General features: G+C 48.2%; 1 protein-coding gene across 2 annotated transcripts in view; it reads right to left on the bottom strand.

The window, feature by feature from the left end:
- Window positions 1-16,360, bottom strand: part of SPON1 (spondin 1) — a 2,596,838-nt gene that overhangs the window by 362,085 nt on the left and 2,218,393 nt on the right. Inside the window, exon 13 of one of the 2 annotated variants that reach the window (XM_075326638.1) lies at window positions 8,713-8,880. The exons of the other annotated variant lie outside the window; for it this stretch is intronic. Coding sequence (XP_075182753.1) covers window positions 8,713-8,880 — 168 coding nt within the window. The remainder of the gene's footprint in view (window positions 1-8,712; window positions 8,881-16,360) is intronic. 2 annotated transcript variants of the gene reach the window in all.

Raw genomic sequence — 16,360 nt, forward strand, 5'->3', positions numbered from 1 at the left:
GGAGTCCGGTAGCCGGAGCACTTTAGGTAGCAGGACAGTCCGTGCAGCAGAGCACAATGGAGAAGTCCCTGGGACCACGGGGTCACTGATGGTGGTCCGGGTGACGGAGCTCAGGTTCGGAAGCCGGGATGATGTCAGGCGGGGTCCGGAACCGTTGGAGCGAGATGACGGGTCACCGTAGGGAACAGAGATGGTACGGACTGTCAGGATGGCAGATAGGCAGCGTTCGGGGTTCGAGATACAGCAGGACCGGATGGCAATGCAGGATCGGCTCTAGAAGAGACAGAGGTAAGTATCTCACAGAAACACAATGGGACCTGACTCCTAGCTTGGGAAAACACGAAGAACAGGCCCCGCCCCCTTGGACATTAAACCCCTTTATACCCTGTACCTTAGTGCATCATTTCCTGTTAGTGGACACTGGCCCTTTAAGAAAGGGTCAGTGACCACGCGCGCGCCCTAATGCGCATGCGCGCGGCCCGGGTGCCAGAAGCCAGGGCAGGAAGCTGAAAGGAGGAAGCAGCAGAGCCGGGCAGAGGCTGGGAAGCCGACGGGCGCCGGGAGCGGGGACCAGGAGGCCTGGGAAGCGCGGGCAATGGAGGCTGGAGAGCGGGGAGCGTGGCAGGTGAGCCGGGGAGCGGAGCAGAGGACCCGGGGAGCGTGACAGTACCCCCCCCCACGCCCCCCTCCCCGCAACCGGGACAGGAAGGCACGGATCAGAGGAGTACCCACATTCTCCCGGGGCTCCCAGGACCTATCCTCCGGACCATACCCTGCCCAGTCCACCAGAAAGAACTGTCGACCTCGTACGGTCTTCATGGCCACGATATCCCTTACCGCATAGATGTTGTCCTCAGCAATAGGAGGAGGAGCCGGACTGGCAGCAGCGGAGAAGGGACCAAGGACAACCGGCTTGAGCAGAGAGACGTGGAAGGAGTTGGGTATCCTCATCGTGGCCGGGAGCTGCAGTTTGTAGGAGACCTCATTGATCTTGCCGAGGACTTTAAACGGTCCGATGTAGCGGGGTCCCAGCTTGTAGGATGGTAACTTCAATCGGACGTACTTAGAAGCAAGCCAGACGAGATCTCCTTGAGAGAAACATGGAGGATGCAGACGTCTCTTGTCCGCGTGTCTCTTCATCCGCAGAGATGCACGTGCAAGGGATGCCTTAACTGAGTCCCAAATGGTTGTAAAGTCACGGAGTACTGCATCAGCAGCAGGGATATCCGAGGAAGAGGATACAAGCAATGGAACAGACGGCTGTAGTCCGTAGACGACATGGAAGGGAGAACTGGAGGAGGACTCACTGACGTGGTGATTATGGGAGAATTCAGCCCAAGGAAGAAGCGTGGACCAATCGTCATGATGGGCGTTGACGTAGTGACGTAAGAAGGAGGTCAATATCTGATTGACCCGTTCCACTTGGCCGTTCGACTGAGGATGGTAGGCCGAAGAAAAGTCCAGAGTTACTCCCAGATGTTTACAGAGAGCCCTCCAGAAGCGGGAGGTGAACTGAGTTCCTCTGTCGGACACAATGTGTGATGGAAAGCCATGCAAGCGGAAGATGTGATGTATATAGGCGTCCGCGAGTTCCTGGGCAGAGGGCAGTCCTGCCATAGGGACGAAATGGGCCATTTTAGAGAACCGATCCACCACGACCCATATGACTGTGTGTCCGGAGGACAATGGCAAGTCCGTATTAAAGTCCATAGCAATGTGTTGCCAGGGAACTGAGGGTATAGGCAGAGGCAGAAGACGGCCATATGGCAGGTGTTTGGGCGTCTTGTTCCTGGCACAAGAGGAGCAGGCAGAGACAAAAGAGGCGACGTCCGTGCGAAGGGATGGCCACCAGTAATGACGTACAATCGCACTCCAAGTTCTCTTCTGACCAGCATGACCGGCTGTTTTCGAGGCATGGCCCCAGTGTAACACTTTTTGCCTGTCTGTCTCAGAGACATAGGTCTTCCCAGGCGGTATCTGGGCCAGGGTGACAGGAGCCACTGGAATAATCTTACTAGGACAGATGATGGGTTGGGATGTCTCCTCCTCTTGCTCCATGGGCATGAAAGACCTAGACAAGGCATCAGCGCGTACATTCTTGTCCGCAGGTCGGAAATGGAGCTGGAAGTCGAACCTGGCAAAGAACAAGGACCACCTGGCTTGCCGTGGGTTTAGTCGCTGAGCAGACCGCAGGTATTCCAGGTTTTTGTGGTCCGTGTAAAAAATGACGGGGTACACTGCTCCTTCCAGAAGATAGCGCCATTCCTCCAGAGCCAGTTTAACTGCCAATAGCTCTCGATCACCGATGGTGTAATTGCGTTCAGGCGCGGAGAAGCTCTTGGAGAAGAAACCGCAAGTCACCATCTTCCCGGAGGAGGACTTCTGCATGAGCACTGCTCCGGCTCCCGAGGAGGAGGCATCCATCTCCAAGGTGAACTGGCGGTTTAACTCTGGACGGTGGAGTACAGGAGAGGAGGCAAAGGCTCGCTTTAGAGAGCCAAACGCGGCGTCGGCCGCAGGTGACCAGTCCTTTGGATTAGCCCCCTTCTTGGTCAAGGCGGAGAGAGGAGCAGTCAGAGCAGAGAAGTGAGGAATGAACTGGCGGTAATAGTTGGCGAATCCCAGAAAGCATTGGATTGCCTTCAGTCCAGAAGGAGGAGGCCAGTTGAGAATAGAAGAGACCTTCTTTGGATCCATCTGCAGTCCGGTATCGGTGATGAGGTAACCCAGGAAGGGGAGAGAAGACTGTTCGAAGACACACTTCTCGTATTTGGCGTACAGACGATTCTCTCGCAGTCTTTGTAGAACCAGTTGCACGTTCTCTCGGTGGGTCTGGAGGTCCGGAGAGAAGACAAGGATGTCATCCAGATATACTACCACACAGACGTAGAGAAGGTCCCGGAACACGTCGTTCACTAATTCTTGGAAGACTGCTGGTGCGTTACACAGGCCGAAGGGCATCACGCAATATTCATAGTGCCCATCGCGAGTGTTGAACGCGGTCTTCCATTCGTCCCCCGAGCGGATACGGACCAGGTTGTAGGCACCCCGAAGATCCAACTTGGTGAACACACGAGCTCCTCTGAGCCGATCAAACAATTCGGGGATGAGCGGCAGGGGGTACTTGTTTTTTACGGTAATTTGGTTCAATCCCCGGTAGTCTATGCATGGGCGTAGGTCGCCCTCTTTCTTCTTTACGAAGAAGAAGCCTGCTCCAGCAGGAGAGGAGGATCTCCGAATGAATCCCCTAGCCAGGCTCTCTGTGATGTACGTAGACATGGCCCTTGTTTCGGCTGGAGACAGTGGATATATCCGTCCTCGAGGTGGTGTAGTTCCCAGGAGCAGGTCAATGGCACAATCATAAGGACGATGTGGCGGAAGTACCTCTGACTCCTTCTTATCAAAGACGTCCGCGAAGGACCAATAGGCTGAGGGCAGTCCCGGTAGGGACTCTGGAACCGGGGGTCGCCGGATGGGTTGTATGGTCTTCAGACAGTTCTCATGACAAGAAGGCCCCCATCGAGTGATATCACCAGTGCCCCAGCTGACTGAGGGTTCGTGTGTCCGCAACCAAGGAAGGCCCAGCAGGATTTGATGTGACATGTGTGGGAGGACGTAGAGAGCGATGTTCTCGGTGTGCAGAGCACCGATACGCAGTTCAAGCGGCTTGGTGATCCAGGAGATGGTGTCAGAGAGGGGTCTCCCATCCACAGAGGCAATCACAAGAGGTTTGGCGAGTGGAGTTACAGGCACCTGGTACTTGTCCACCGTGGCCTGCTGGATGAAGTTGCCTGCTGCCCCAGAATCGAGGTACGCCTCAGCCGTGAACCGCTTCTCTCCCGTTGTCACTTGCACAGTCCATGTAACCGGGTCTGAGAGAGTTCCAGCACCTAGGGTGGCCTCTCCTACCAACCCTAGGCTTTGGAGTTTCCCGGCCTCTCTGGACAGGAGCGTAGCAGGTGTGTGCCTTCTCCGAAGTAGAAGCAGAGGCCCTTGGCGAGCCGCTCTGCTCGACGTTGTTCAGACTGTCGCACACGGTCAATCTGCATGGGCTCATGGACGGAGACACCAGAGGCCGTTGACTGGAGTACGGCGGGCTTCTGTGGAGGAGAGGAATGCCTTACTGGACGTCTCTCACGGGACACCTCTTTGGAGCGCTCCTGAAAGCGAATTTCCACTCGAGTCGCTAGGGTAATCAGAGCGTCCAAGGTGGACGGTACGTCACGACCAGCCAGCTCATCTTTGATTCGACCCGAGAGTCCTTCCCAGAAGGCGGCGGTTAGAGCCTCGTTATTCCACCCGAGTTCTGAAGCCAAGGTGCGGAAACGGATGGCGTATTGACCCACCGTCAGAGTTCCCTGACGTAACCGGAGAAGAGATGAAGCAGACGCGGAGGCGCGTCCAGGCTCGTCAAAGGTGCCGCGAAAGGCCTGCAGGAACTCCTGGAGGTTCTTGGTCATAGGGTCCTCCTTCTCCCACAAGGGGTTCATCCACGCCAGTGCCTCGCCCTCTAGATGTGACATTATGAAGGCGACCTTGGCTTGGTCGGAGGAAAACAAATGCGGCAGCTGCGTGAAATGGAGGGAGCATTGGTTTATAAACCCCCTGCAGGTCTTAGGATCACCGGCGTACCGGGGTGGTGAGGCCAAACGAAGTCTGGAAGCATCCGGGGAGGCTGCCACGGGAGCGGGAGCCGTGGATTGACTAGTGGAGGCCCGGGGCACTGAAGATGTGACCGAGGCTTGTAGCGTGTTCAAGCGGGCGTCCACGGAAGTCATAAAGTTCAGCATGCGGGTCTGGACTTCACGCTGGCGTTGGAGTTCCTCATGCAAGGCCGCTAGTGCTTCGGCGGGATCCATGGCCTGTTCTTACTGTTAGGGCCACATGGATGGGCAGACCCGGGAGGTGGATCCACTGGGCCGAACTCCCCGATGAGGGAAAGGAGTCCGGTAGCCGGAGCACTTTAGGTAGCAGGACAGTCCGTGCAGCAGAGCACAATGGAGAAGTCCCTGGGACCACGGGGTCACTGATGGTGGTCCGGGTGACGGAGCTCAGGTTCGGAAGCCGAGATGATGTCAGGCGGGGTCCGGAACCGTTGGAGCGAGATGACGGGTCACCGCAGGGAACAGAGATGGTACGGACTGTCAGGATGGCAGATAGGCAGCGTTCGGGGTTCGAGATACAGCAGGACCGGATGGCAATGCAGGATCGGCTCTAGAAGAGACAGAGGTAAGTATCTCACAGAAACACAATGGGACCTGACTCCTAGCTTGGGAAAACACGAAGAACAGGCCCTGCCCCCTTGGACATTAAACCCCTTTATACCCTGTACCTTAGTGCATCATTTCCTGTTAGTGGACACTGGCCCTTTAAGAAAGGGTCAGTGACCGCGCGCCCTAATGCGCATGCGCGCGGCCCGGGTGCCAGAAGCCAGGGCAGGAAGCTGAAAGGAGGAAGCAGCAGAGCCGGGCAGAGGCTGGGAAGCCGACGGGCGCCGGGAGCGGGGACCAGGAGGCCTGGGAAGCGCGGGCAATGGAGGCTGAAGAGCGGGGAGCGTGGCAGGTGAGCCGGGGAGCGGAGCAGAGGACCCGGGGAGCGTGACACATACACATACACACAATTACTACTGCTACGCAGAGGGATTACCAGGTAGTAGGCAACTGTTTAGACAGTCCCTTGATTAGGCAAAGGTTGGTGAGAAGTGGGTATAAATCACCATTACGAGTGTCGCAGCATAGGGGTGTAAGCTTTTGGACTTATGAATAGATTGTTCTCTTCTTTCAGTTTTATGCATGGTTGTTATTGTTTGTTTTGGTAAAGTTAAACAATCATTTATCAACCCAACTGCCTACAGTCCTTTTCCTAGTGTGTGGTTTTGCTGTATACTGGGGAACCCACCCTGTACTCAACTTTAAATGAAGCATAAGTCGCAATGGGAAGTTCACTGTGCTACAATGCGGCCTAGCGGGGCTGTGCAACCACCATCTGCACCATCAATGGCATCTGCGTGCTCTTCAGCCTCTGTGACTGTGGGGAAAGCAGTCACACATGTTTTTGACGCTGACCCACAACAGGCAGTGTGATCGGCAGGTCGTCAGTTGTTTTTGAAGTGGAAACAGCTGCTAGTGTTGAGCTCTCAGACATCGAGAGAACCACCTTTGGATGAAGGCAACATTATATCCATGCCTGTACCTTTGTCACAGATTGGCTGAACTACCTACAGTTAAAAATTGTGTAGCAGAAATGGAGGTGGTGTACAATGCAGAGTTGATCAAGCTTTATTGACAGCTGAAGAACCAACACTGAATATCACAGACAATGAAACTATGCCCCTAAAAGTGTTAGCACTTTTTGCAATTAAAATTGTGTAGCAAAAATGGAGAGGTGTGTAGAATGCACACTTGGTGTACCTTGCTTGACAGGAGAGGAACCCTAAGTTAGTATCCCAGACAATTTGTCAGTGTTCCGGGATTTCCAGTTTGCTTTTGCAGGATCTTGCCCTTTGTTGACATGGAGTTTTCTGTTCTGTTGCCCTACTTCCTGTTCATCTGTTTAAAAGCCCGCCCCTAAGCTTAGCCTAGTTGCTTGAGTATACTTCTTCCCGTCTACTCTTGCTCCGCTGCTTTCATTTCCTGGTTGTTATTTGGATCTTGGTGAATCAGCCGACACCGGCTCTGGACTCCACCTGGTCTCATCGAGCTGTGCGCTCGCTGTTCCCGGACTCCGTCTGCCTTCACTGGTCGGCGCTTGTGCCCGGTCCCTTCAGGTCCATATCCACCCTAGGACCCACGTTCCATATCCTGCACGAACATTTTTGGACGATAACCTGTTGCCCTTTCGTGTCCCGGCTGCTGCGCATTTAGGCCTTCTGGGGTGATCGCCAGACAGCCCCTGTATAGGGGTTTGCTCCTGGTGGCCTCCCTGGGGGAGTCCGGTGCGCGGTCCCGGAAATTCCCCTTGCTCCGAACCTGGCAGGTATATACTGTGTATGTTCTTTTCTGTGTACATATTGTTGGTTGCATATTATAAAACTTCTTTGCACCTAGAACCCGTCTCTAGTTGTCATTGCCCTAACGCGATCGAAATCCTCAGTTCATACAACAGTATTACACAATTTTAGTATGCCCCTAAAAGTGTCATCACTTTTGGAAATAAAAATTGCGTAGCAAAAATGGAGCGGTGTGTAGAATACATACTTGGTGTACCTTGCTTGACAGGAGACGAACCCTAAGTTAGTATCCCAGACAATTTTAGTATGCCCCTAAAAGTGTCAGCACTTTTGGAAATTAAAATTGCGTTTCAAAAATGGAGAGGTGTGTAGAATGCACACTTGGTGTACCTTGCTTGACAGCAGAGAAACCCTAAGTTAGTATCCCAGACAATTTTAGTATGCCCCTAAAAGTGGCAGCACTTTTTGCAATTAAAAATGCAAAGCAAAAATGGAGGGGTGTGTAGAATGCACAGGTACTGTAGCTAGCTTGTCAGCAGAGGAAGCCTCAATTTCTATCCCTGCCAATGAAACAATGCCCCAAGGAATTGCCTGATCTGATTTAGCCAGACGCTATGATATAAACCCCTGCACAGCGCTGGCACAGACCTGCCTAGCAGAAATGGCTATGAACGGCTGTAATGTAGCCCTGAAAATGGCTGAAATTACAAGTAGTCCCTAATCCCTAAAGCGATGTGTAGATTGCACTGTATGTCTATAGTGCACACAGCAGCAGCAGCGGGAGCGGTGACTGTCACCCACCCGCAGCAGAGAGATAATGGCGGCAACGGGGAAAATGGCGGGGTCTTATAGGGCAAAGACATGTGAGATGCACAGCCAATGACACATGCCTTTGCTTGTTTGGCAAAAATCCACTTTGTTGTGTATGTGTCTGTGAGTGGCTGACAGCCTGGCCTGCCCCACTGTTCACGCGGTTAGTAAAAAAAAAAGGCGATCGCCATTCTTTCAGCACTCTGCAGCAGCACTGATCTAAACCCCGTCCCCTCGCACATTATATGCTGAATATTGATAATATCATGATTTACAGTAACTCACAGTATTACAGTGAAAAGCCAGCTAGTAACTAGCTACGCTTTTTGGTGATTGAACCGTTATTGAACGTAACTCAAACAGCTGAACTTGAAGCAAATTGTTCGAGTACATCGAACGACTCGAACGTCGCCCTAAATCACTCGAATTTGAAATTGGCGAACCGTTCGACTCGAACATCGCTCAACTCTACTCTTCACTAATGGTGGTGCATTAGTTGTGAAGCTTGAGCACTGAATTGCAGGTACCAAGGCTTGATGCTAGCCTGAAAGCTGTGTTCCACAGAGTTACTGCATGTATCAGCAGGTGCCACAGCGGGAATTGCAGTTAGGCATCAATTCAGCTGCCTTTCTTATGTTCACCCTATCTCTAAATAGGTTGGCTGTCCCTGAATTAACCATAAGCTATAGCTTTAAACAATGTCCCTCATACACATTTCACAGATACTTATCACCTTTTGCAAGGGTCGTACACAAGTAACAAGGAGATAGGTCAACTAAGACTGGACCTGCTCTCTACCATGATGCCATAGCATCTGCATGGTCTACCTCTATGGAATGTAACATGATAGGTTCTTCTGCATCAAATACATTGACAGTCTATAGAGACATTATGTAACAACTTATTTTTTGATACATTTAGTTTGTTTAATATGATAAAAATACATTACTTACGGCACTCCGGCATCATACATTTTTCAACTTCAGAAGTTTCAGCCTTGCACATTGACCCATCTGTTGGAGTCATCTTAATCATCCTATGTCGCTTTTTCATGCCCATTCCACAGGTAGCACTGCATTCCTCCCACTCACCCCATTCTGTTACAACACAGCTGCTTGGCTCTGCACAGTAAATGGTATAAAGAAAATTATTGTTAGCCTTTATTTTTAGATCTATGATTTACTATAATGCAGAATACATTAGTCAATATATGAAATGTGCTACCTTGAAAACTATTTACCTTACTTGAAGCCACCATACCCAAGTTATTCTTCTGTTCTGTAGTCCAAGTATATTTCCATTTAATTATTACATATCATTACAATTTCTCTGGCTGCTGTCTATTACTCTACACTGTACAATTATCACACAGTTTGTATTTTTGATGACTAAATTCAGAATTGAACAATTCCAGTGCTGTTGGTCAATCCAAGAGATTTGTAAACTTGAATATTTAAGAAAGTAAAAGTAATGTTGAATAGCGGAGAGGTCCAGGGAGCTCAGTGGTGAGGAGAATAAAGGTTTTTTTCAATTGATTTTTACCTTTTGATAGCTGTTCTTGGTTTAGAAAAATTGCTGAATGTGCACGGAAGTGAATAAAAAAAAATATGTATTTTGGCAAATGCAGCTTATTGTAAAATTTAAATATAATTCAATTCCACTAGAAAATGTTCACTAATCTCTAGTCATTAGCTGGGAGATTAAAAAGAATGTGGCATAATACAAATTCTTGTGGTCCCCACTGCTAACTTTATCCTATTTAGAGAATGTACCATTTACAATAATTCTATGGTTCATGCCCCATAACCAGTTATTACCGTTTTGGGCTGTACAGTATTAAACGACTTTATAAAGGCCAGATATTTCACATCAGCTGCATAGCCAACATCCAGATTTGTTTTCTTTTCGTTTTGATTGAGCAAAAACATTTGGTTAAATGTTGTCTTCCACTTTCAAGTAAACTGAGTTGAGTACACAGCTTTGTAAATACAGTTAGGTCCAGAAATATTTGGACAGTGACACAATTTTCGCGAGTTGGGCTCTGCATGCCACCACATTGGATTTGAAATGAAACCTCTACAACAGAATTCAAGTGCAGATTGTAACGTTTAATTTGAAGGTTTGAACAAAAATATCTGATAGAAATTGTAGGAATTGTACACATTTCTTTACAAACACTCCACATTTTAGGAGGTCAAAAGTAATTGGACAAATAAACCAAACCCAAACAAAATATTTTTATTTTCAATATTTTGTTGCGAATCCTTTGGAGGCAATCACTGCCTTAAGTCTGGAACCCATGGACATCACCAAACGCTGGGTTTCCTCCTTCTTAATGCTTTGCCAGGCCTTAACAGCCGCAGCCTTCAGGTCTTGCTTGTTTGTGGGTCTTTCCGTCTTAAGTCTGGATTTGAGCAAGTGAAATGCATGCTCAATTGGGTTAAGATCTGGTGATTGACTTGGCCATTGCAGAATGTTCCACTTTTTTGCACTCATGAACTCCTGGGTAGCTTTGGCTGTATGCTTGGGGTCATTGTCCATCTGTACTATGAAGCGCCGTCCGATCAACTTTGCGGCATTTGGCTGAATCTGGGCTGAAAGTATATCCTGGTACACTTCAGAATTCATCCGGCTACTCTTGTCTGCTGTTATGTCATCAATAAACACAAGTGACCCAGTGCCATTGAAAGCCATGCATGCCCATGCCATCACGTTGCCTCCACCATGTTTACAGAGGATGTGGTGTGCCTTGGATCATGTGCCGTTCCCTTTCTTCTCCAAACTTTTTTCTTCCCATCATTCTGTTACAGGTTGATCTTTGTCTCATCTGTCCATAGAATACTTTTACAGAACTGAGCTGGCTTCATGAGGTGTTTTTCAGCAAATTTAACTCTGGCCTGTCTATTTTTGGAATTGATGAATGGTTTGCATCTAGATGTGAACCCTTTGTATTTACTTTCATGGAGTCTTCTCTTTACTGTTGACTTAGAGACAGATACACCTACTTCACTGAGAGTGTTCTGGACTTCAGTTGATGTTGTGAACGGGTTCTTCTTCACCAAAGAAAGTATGCGGCGATCATCCACCACTGTTGTCATCCGTGGACGCCCAGGCCTTTTTGAGTTCCCAAGCTCACCAGTCAATTCCTTTTTTCTCAGAATGTACCCAACTATTGATTTTGCTACTCCAAGCATGTCTGCTATCTCTCTGATGGATTTTTTCTTTTTTTTCAGCCTCAGGATGTTCTGCTTCACCTCAATTGAGAGTTCCTTAGACCGCATGTTGTCTGGTCACAGCAACAGCCTCCAAATGCAAAACCACACACCTGTAATCAACCCCAGACCTTTTAACTACTTCATTGATTACAGGTTAACGAGGGAGACGCCTTCAGAGTTAATTGCAGCCCTTAGAGTCCCTTGTCCAATTACTTTTGGTCCCTTGAAAAAGAGGAGGCCATGCATTACAGAGCTATGATTCCTAAACCCTTTCTCCGATTTGGATGTGAAAACGCTCATATTGCAGCTGGGAGTGTGCACTTTCAGCCCATATTATATATATAATTGTATTTCTGAACATGTTTTTGTAAACAGCTAAAATAACAAAACTTGTGTCACTGTCCAAATATTTCTGGACCTAACTGTATAAAGGGCTGCTAATAAGTCTTTGGCTTTGTGATCTTTTCTGTTTCTATGGTAATGAATGTTACATCACATGAAAGTCTTAAAATTTTGTGTTTGTTGCTTATGGCAACAGTGTTCTCTGCATGCGGGAATACAAAATGGCGCAGTCTAATGCGATATTCACAGCAACTGAGCAGAGGATTGAAAAAATTCTTGTTTCTGCAAAGAAAGTCTGTAAAGGATATTCATGGTGATATGTCGCAGACATTGGGGTTTCAATGCCCTTCATATTCCACAGTTAAGAACTGGGTGCCAATGGGCCACTTCAGCACCAATGATGAGGAACGTCCTGGATGACAGAGTAGTTGTTGATCAGGAGATCGTCGATGCTGTGCACAACCTCATACTGGAGACAATTGACCAATTTCAGCTAAAGCAATAGCAGAAATCATGGGGATTTCTCGTGAACGAGTTTGTGTAATTATCAATGAACATTTGGACATGAGGAAGCTGTCTGCAAAGTGAATCCTCAAATGTTTGACAACAGATCAGAGAAGCATGTGAGTGAAAACATCTCGGTCTATTTGTCAGCGTTTCCAGATGGAAAAGAACTTCCTGTATCGACTGGTCACTATGGATGAGACCTTGATTTATTTGCATGACCCTGAAAACAAGAAGCAGGCAAAAGAGTGGAAGCACAGTGGTTCTCCTCATCCAAAGAAGTTCAAGGTGCAAAAATCAGCCACTAAGGTGATGGCATCTGTGTTCTGGGATAAGGAGGGTGTGCTGCTAGTGGATTACCTTCAAAAGGGTTCCACCATCAATTCAAGGTATTACATTGGACTTTTGGACCAATTGAAGGCAGCTATGAAGGTCAAAAGCAGTAGCCCAAAGGAATCTTGTTCCTGCAAGACAACACCTCCGCTCACACTGCACAAGCTACCACGGCAAAACTGGCAGAGCTGGGTTTCCAGCTGGTTGAGCACCCACCTTATTTACCAGATCTAGCTACCTCTGACTATCATCTGTTTCCAAACCTGAAACAACACCTCAGGGGTACCAAATTTCACACCATTTCTGATGCCATGGCTGCTACAGAGGCCTGGTTTGAGGCACAACCAAAATACTTCTTTTTGCTAGGCTTACAAAACTTGGAATACCAATGTAAGAAGTGTGTTGACATCAGTGAAGAGTATGTGGAATAAATGTAAAGTTTCATCATCCTGTCTCATTTCTTTCTGAGTAAACCCAAAGACTTAGCAGCAGTCCCTCCTACAGTGCATTTTTTTTATCTTTTACTGATCGTGCATTCTAGCCCATGGTACTACAGAGCAGGCAATGACTGTGAAAGCAGCTTGTGCAGTATTTGGGTCTGCCCCCTTATCAGTCTAGGCATTACAGATTAAGCTATAAATTTAAGTAGATAAAGAAAAAATAAAAACCTATTGAATGGTAAGTTTAAGTGCCAGGACTTACACCCCTTAACAAAATAATTAACTATTAAGGATAAGCGAATGTATTCACCACTATTCGGTATCCGACGGCTAATGGGGTATTCGAGCTATTCGCTAGCCGACGAATAAAACTGTATCTGCTCCGATACTTTTATTTTCGTTTCTGACTTCCTGGCATCTGTTTTCCAGTCAATGAACACATCAGATGTTGCTTGCCCTCACAGTAACGCTGCAGCCATCTTTGTTGTGGTGTTACTGTGATTGGCATGGCCGCACAGCATCATAGAGGCTATATAAACCAGCGGCCATTTTGTGATCACGCAGTGATAGGGAGCTGGCAGTGTAGATAGACTGTATTGTGTGCGGGAGAGCGTTCGTAGATCCAACTAATAAATAGTCCCTGTAAGCGCTGAATACAGTGTCCAGTAGCAGGTAGCAGCTCCATAAATCACTTTTTTGACAGAACGTAGGTCTTTCGGTCTCTCTCTCTCTCTGTCTCTCCCTCTCCCCCCCTCTCCCATACTCACCGATCACTGACCGATCACTGGCATGGCACTACACGGCTGTCACACTGCTATGGCGGCTTCTCCTGCTTTTGAAAATGCCGGCCGCTCATTATTCCATTTCGTATTCATTGCTTCCCCCGGCTACCAGCACCTATGATTGGTTGCATTCAGACGTTCCCCCACGACGGACTTTGATACAGAGCACATTAGGGCATCGCAGGAATGGGACATTTCCATGCCTGGGTTGCCTACAGTGCTCCAACATTATTAAAGGTGATACCTTTACACACCATAGATCCGGTAAAAGGTTTCCCATAAAAGGTTTTTTTACATGTGATACATCGTATGTGGTGTATCTGATCAAGTGTCCTTGCGGTCTCGGATATGTTGGTGAGACCACTCAACATATCCAAGACCGCATTTCCCAGCATAAGTCCACCATTAGGTGCAAGAGACTTTTCTTACTGTATATATACAGGGCTCTGTATTTCACTCTAATATAGGATCGGCTGTTTCCTTTCCCCCTTTGCTGTAATGCTGCACTAGCACTTTATGTTATTATCTTTGTGGTAGGTGTCACACTTTTAACCTCCTGTGTGCCCATCAGTCTAGACAACTGTGCAATAAGCTTGCTTGATTTTTTTCTATCTCATCACACTGCACCAGTCTGTGTTTTCTTTGGTTTTATGGGGTAGGGTGCTTTTTAATAAATAATCTGTCTGTACCAGCATTCTATGAACAAAATGAATTTTTGCTACAATTATTGTATTATAATCTTTAATGTGATGAATTGATAAATAAAAATACTATTTTGATTAAGCATAACAAATATTGTCTGCAAACTCAATTTTTTGGTTGTTGTTGCGGTCTAAGCCTGCTGTGCCTGCACCACCCTGTGGGGGTCTATGTCTGATGTCTGGTGTCTTATGACCTCTGCCCGATGTCTGGAGCCTTAGCCAATGTTTGGTGTCTGATGACCTCTGCAGTGCACGATGTCTGGAGCCATACCCGATGTCCGGTGTCTGATGACCTCTGCCCGATGTTTGGAACCTTACCCGATGTCCAGTGTCTGATGACCTCTACCCAATGTCTGGCGCCTTACCCTATGTCCGGTGTCTGATGACCTCTGCCCAATGTCTGGAATGTTAACCGATGTCCAGTGTCTGATGACCTCTGCCCACTGTCTGGAGCATTGCCAGTGTCTGTTGTCCTGTGTTCCTGTCCGTCTCTGTGGCCAGGAGCAGCCAATATCCCTGTTCCATCCTCCATGTATTCCTGGGACCAGCCTAAATTCTTGATCCGTCTTTCCTGAGTTACTAATCCATTCCAGGGTCCTGGGACTAGCCTGATCCTGATCCATTCCTGAACTGTACTGTGTTCCCATGCGAGTCCTGTCTGACCTTGCATGTCCCCCTGTCCTGCAGTCACCTATCCCTGGCTCACCTGCAAAGTCCCTGGATCCCTCCTTTCCCTTCTTTGGGTGGGTCTGGGTTCCCCTGTGGTCCAGTGGGTCCACCTCATCCCGGCAGTGAGAGCGTGACAGTTAGTAACCTCTACCCAACAATCAGAGACACATCTCATGTCTGTGCATACCCAAACAGCAGTACACTAGTATCAATTGTCCAATCCCTATATGGAATTGCTCCCTCCCCATAAGGCTTTCAAACTCCAGGGAATTACAGTTAATACAACACAGACTTTGGCCCAGCATTTAAATTTTAAAAATCAAGACATACCTGAGTGCCAGATGTAGTCCTCCTTAGGCCCCCAGAAGACAGGCACTAGAGACAAAAGCAAACTTGGAGAAAATATGAACTTGGGGTGTCCACATTTCCAAAAAAGAAGGTGAGGCTATAGGAAAAGCGGCCACAAATGGCACACATAACGATAAGCAACATGACTGCGTGGGACCGGCGCAAGAACAAAGACTGAAACAGCATTTTCTGGTCACCAGAGCAAGCAAGATGACAGACGGGTGTAGGCCTCTTGTTCAAAAAAGTACTACATCATCACTTAATCTGCAGTCTGGGACTGGGGTAGAAAAGAACCTGGACATCCACGACTTGTTCATTTTTATGAATTTTAGGCGGTTTATGCTTTTAGGAGACAGACGGCTGTGCTTCTCCGTCAATACATTGCCAGCAGCACTGAAGACACGTACTGAGACAACGCTGGCTGCCGGGCAGGCCAAAACCTCCAAGGCGTGAGTGGCAAAGCTCATGCCACTCTTCAATTTTTGAAGACCATAATGCAAAAGGGTCCAATCCACCCCATATTGCATCCATATTGAGCTCTAGATAATCCAGCACCATCCTCTCTAGTCGTTGACTATGTGTCAGACTTTCAGCCTGTTTTGCTGGTGCATGCGATAGTGTAAAAAATGTGTTCCAACAAGCATATAAATTGGTTCTGGGACTTGAACTGCTGCTGCTGCTAATGTTTATGCGTTGAGGATGCAACGTTCTTGTGGTTGGAATTAGAGAACTGCCATGCACACTGTGTGCCTCCCTGCTGGCTTGAGGAAAAGTACTGTTAAGATGGTCTACAAGCTTGATTCGATACTCTATCATCTGTGCGTCCCTTTCCAGGGGTGGAAGCATCTTGCTAAATTGACTCTTCTAATGTGGATCTAACAAAGTGGCAACCAAGTAGTCAAAACTATTTCTAATCTTAAAGAGGTGGTTTACCCATATTTTTTATTGTCTAGATCGATATTATATTGAGAAACAATGTTTCTCTCAAATACCTTGTGTTGGCAATAGTGCCTGTGAGAGGCGCTATTGCAGACCGCTGCTCGCCGTCCAGTGACGTACCTGTCCAATGCTGCCTCGTCACATCCGTGCAGCCGGCTACATTCTGAGCCCATCTGCTCCCTGCTCCTCCTCCCTCCTCCCTCACAGCACGTCTCTTGCTTGCAGCGTTCTGCAAGTAGGGAGGAGGGAGCAAGAGACGCGCGGTGCTGTGCTAGGAGGGAGGAGGGAGGAGGAGGGGGGAGCAAATGGGCTCAGAATGTAGCCGGCT

Source organism: Anomaloglossus baeobatrachus, chromosome 10, assembly GCF_048569485.1.
Source record: "Anomaloglossus baeobatrachus isolate aAnoBae1 chromosome 10, aAnoBae1.hap1, whole genome shotgun sequence".
Taxonomy (NCBI): Eukaryota; Metazoa; Chordata; class Amphibia; order Anura; family Aromobatidae; genus Anomaloglossus; species Anomaloglossus baeobatrachus.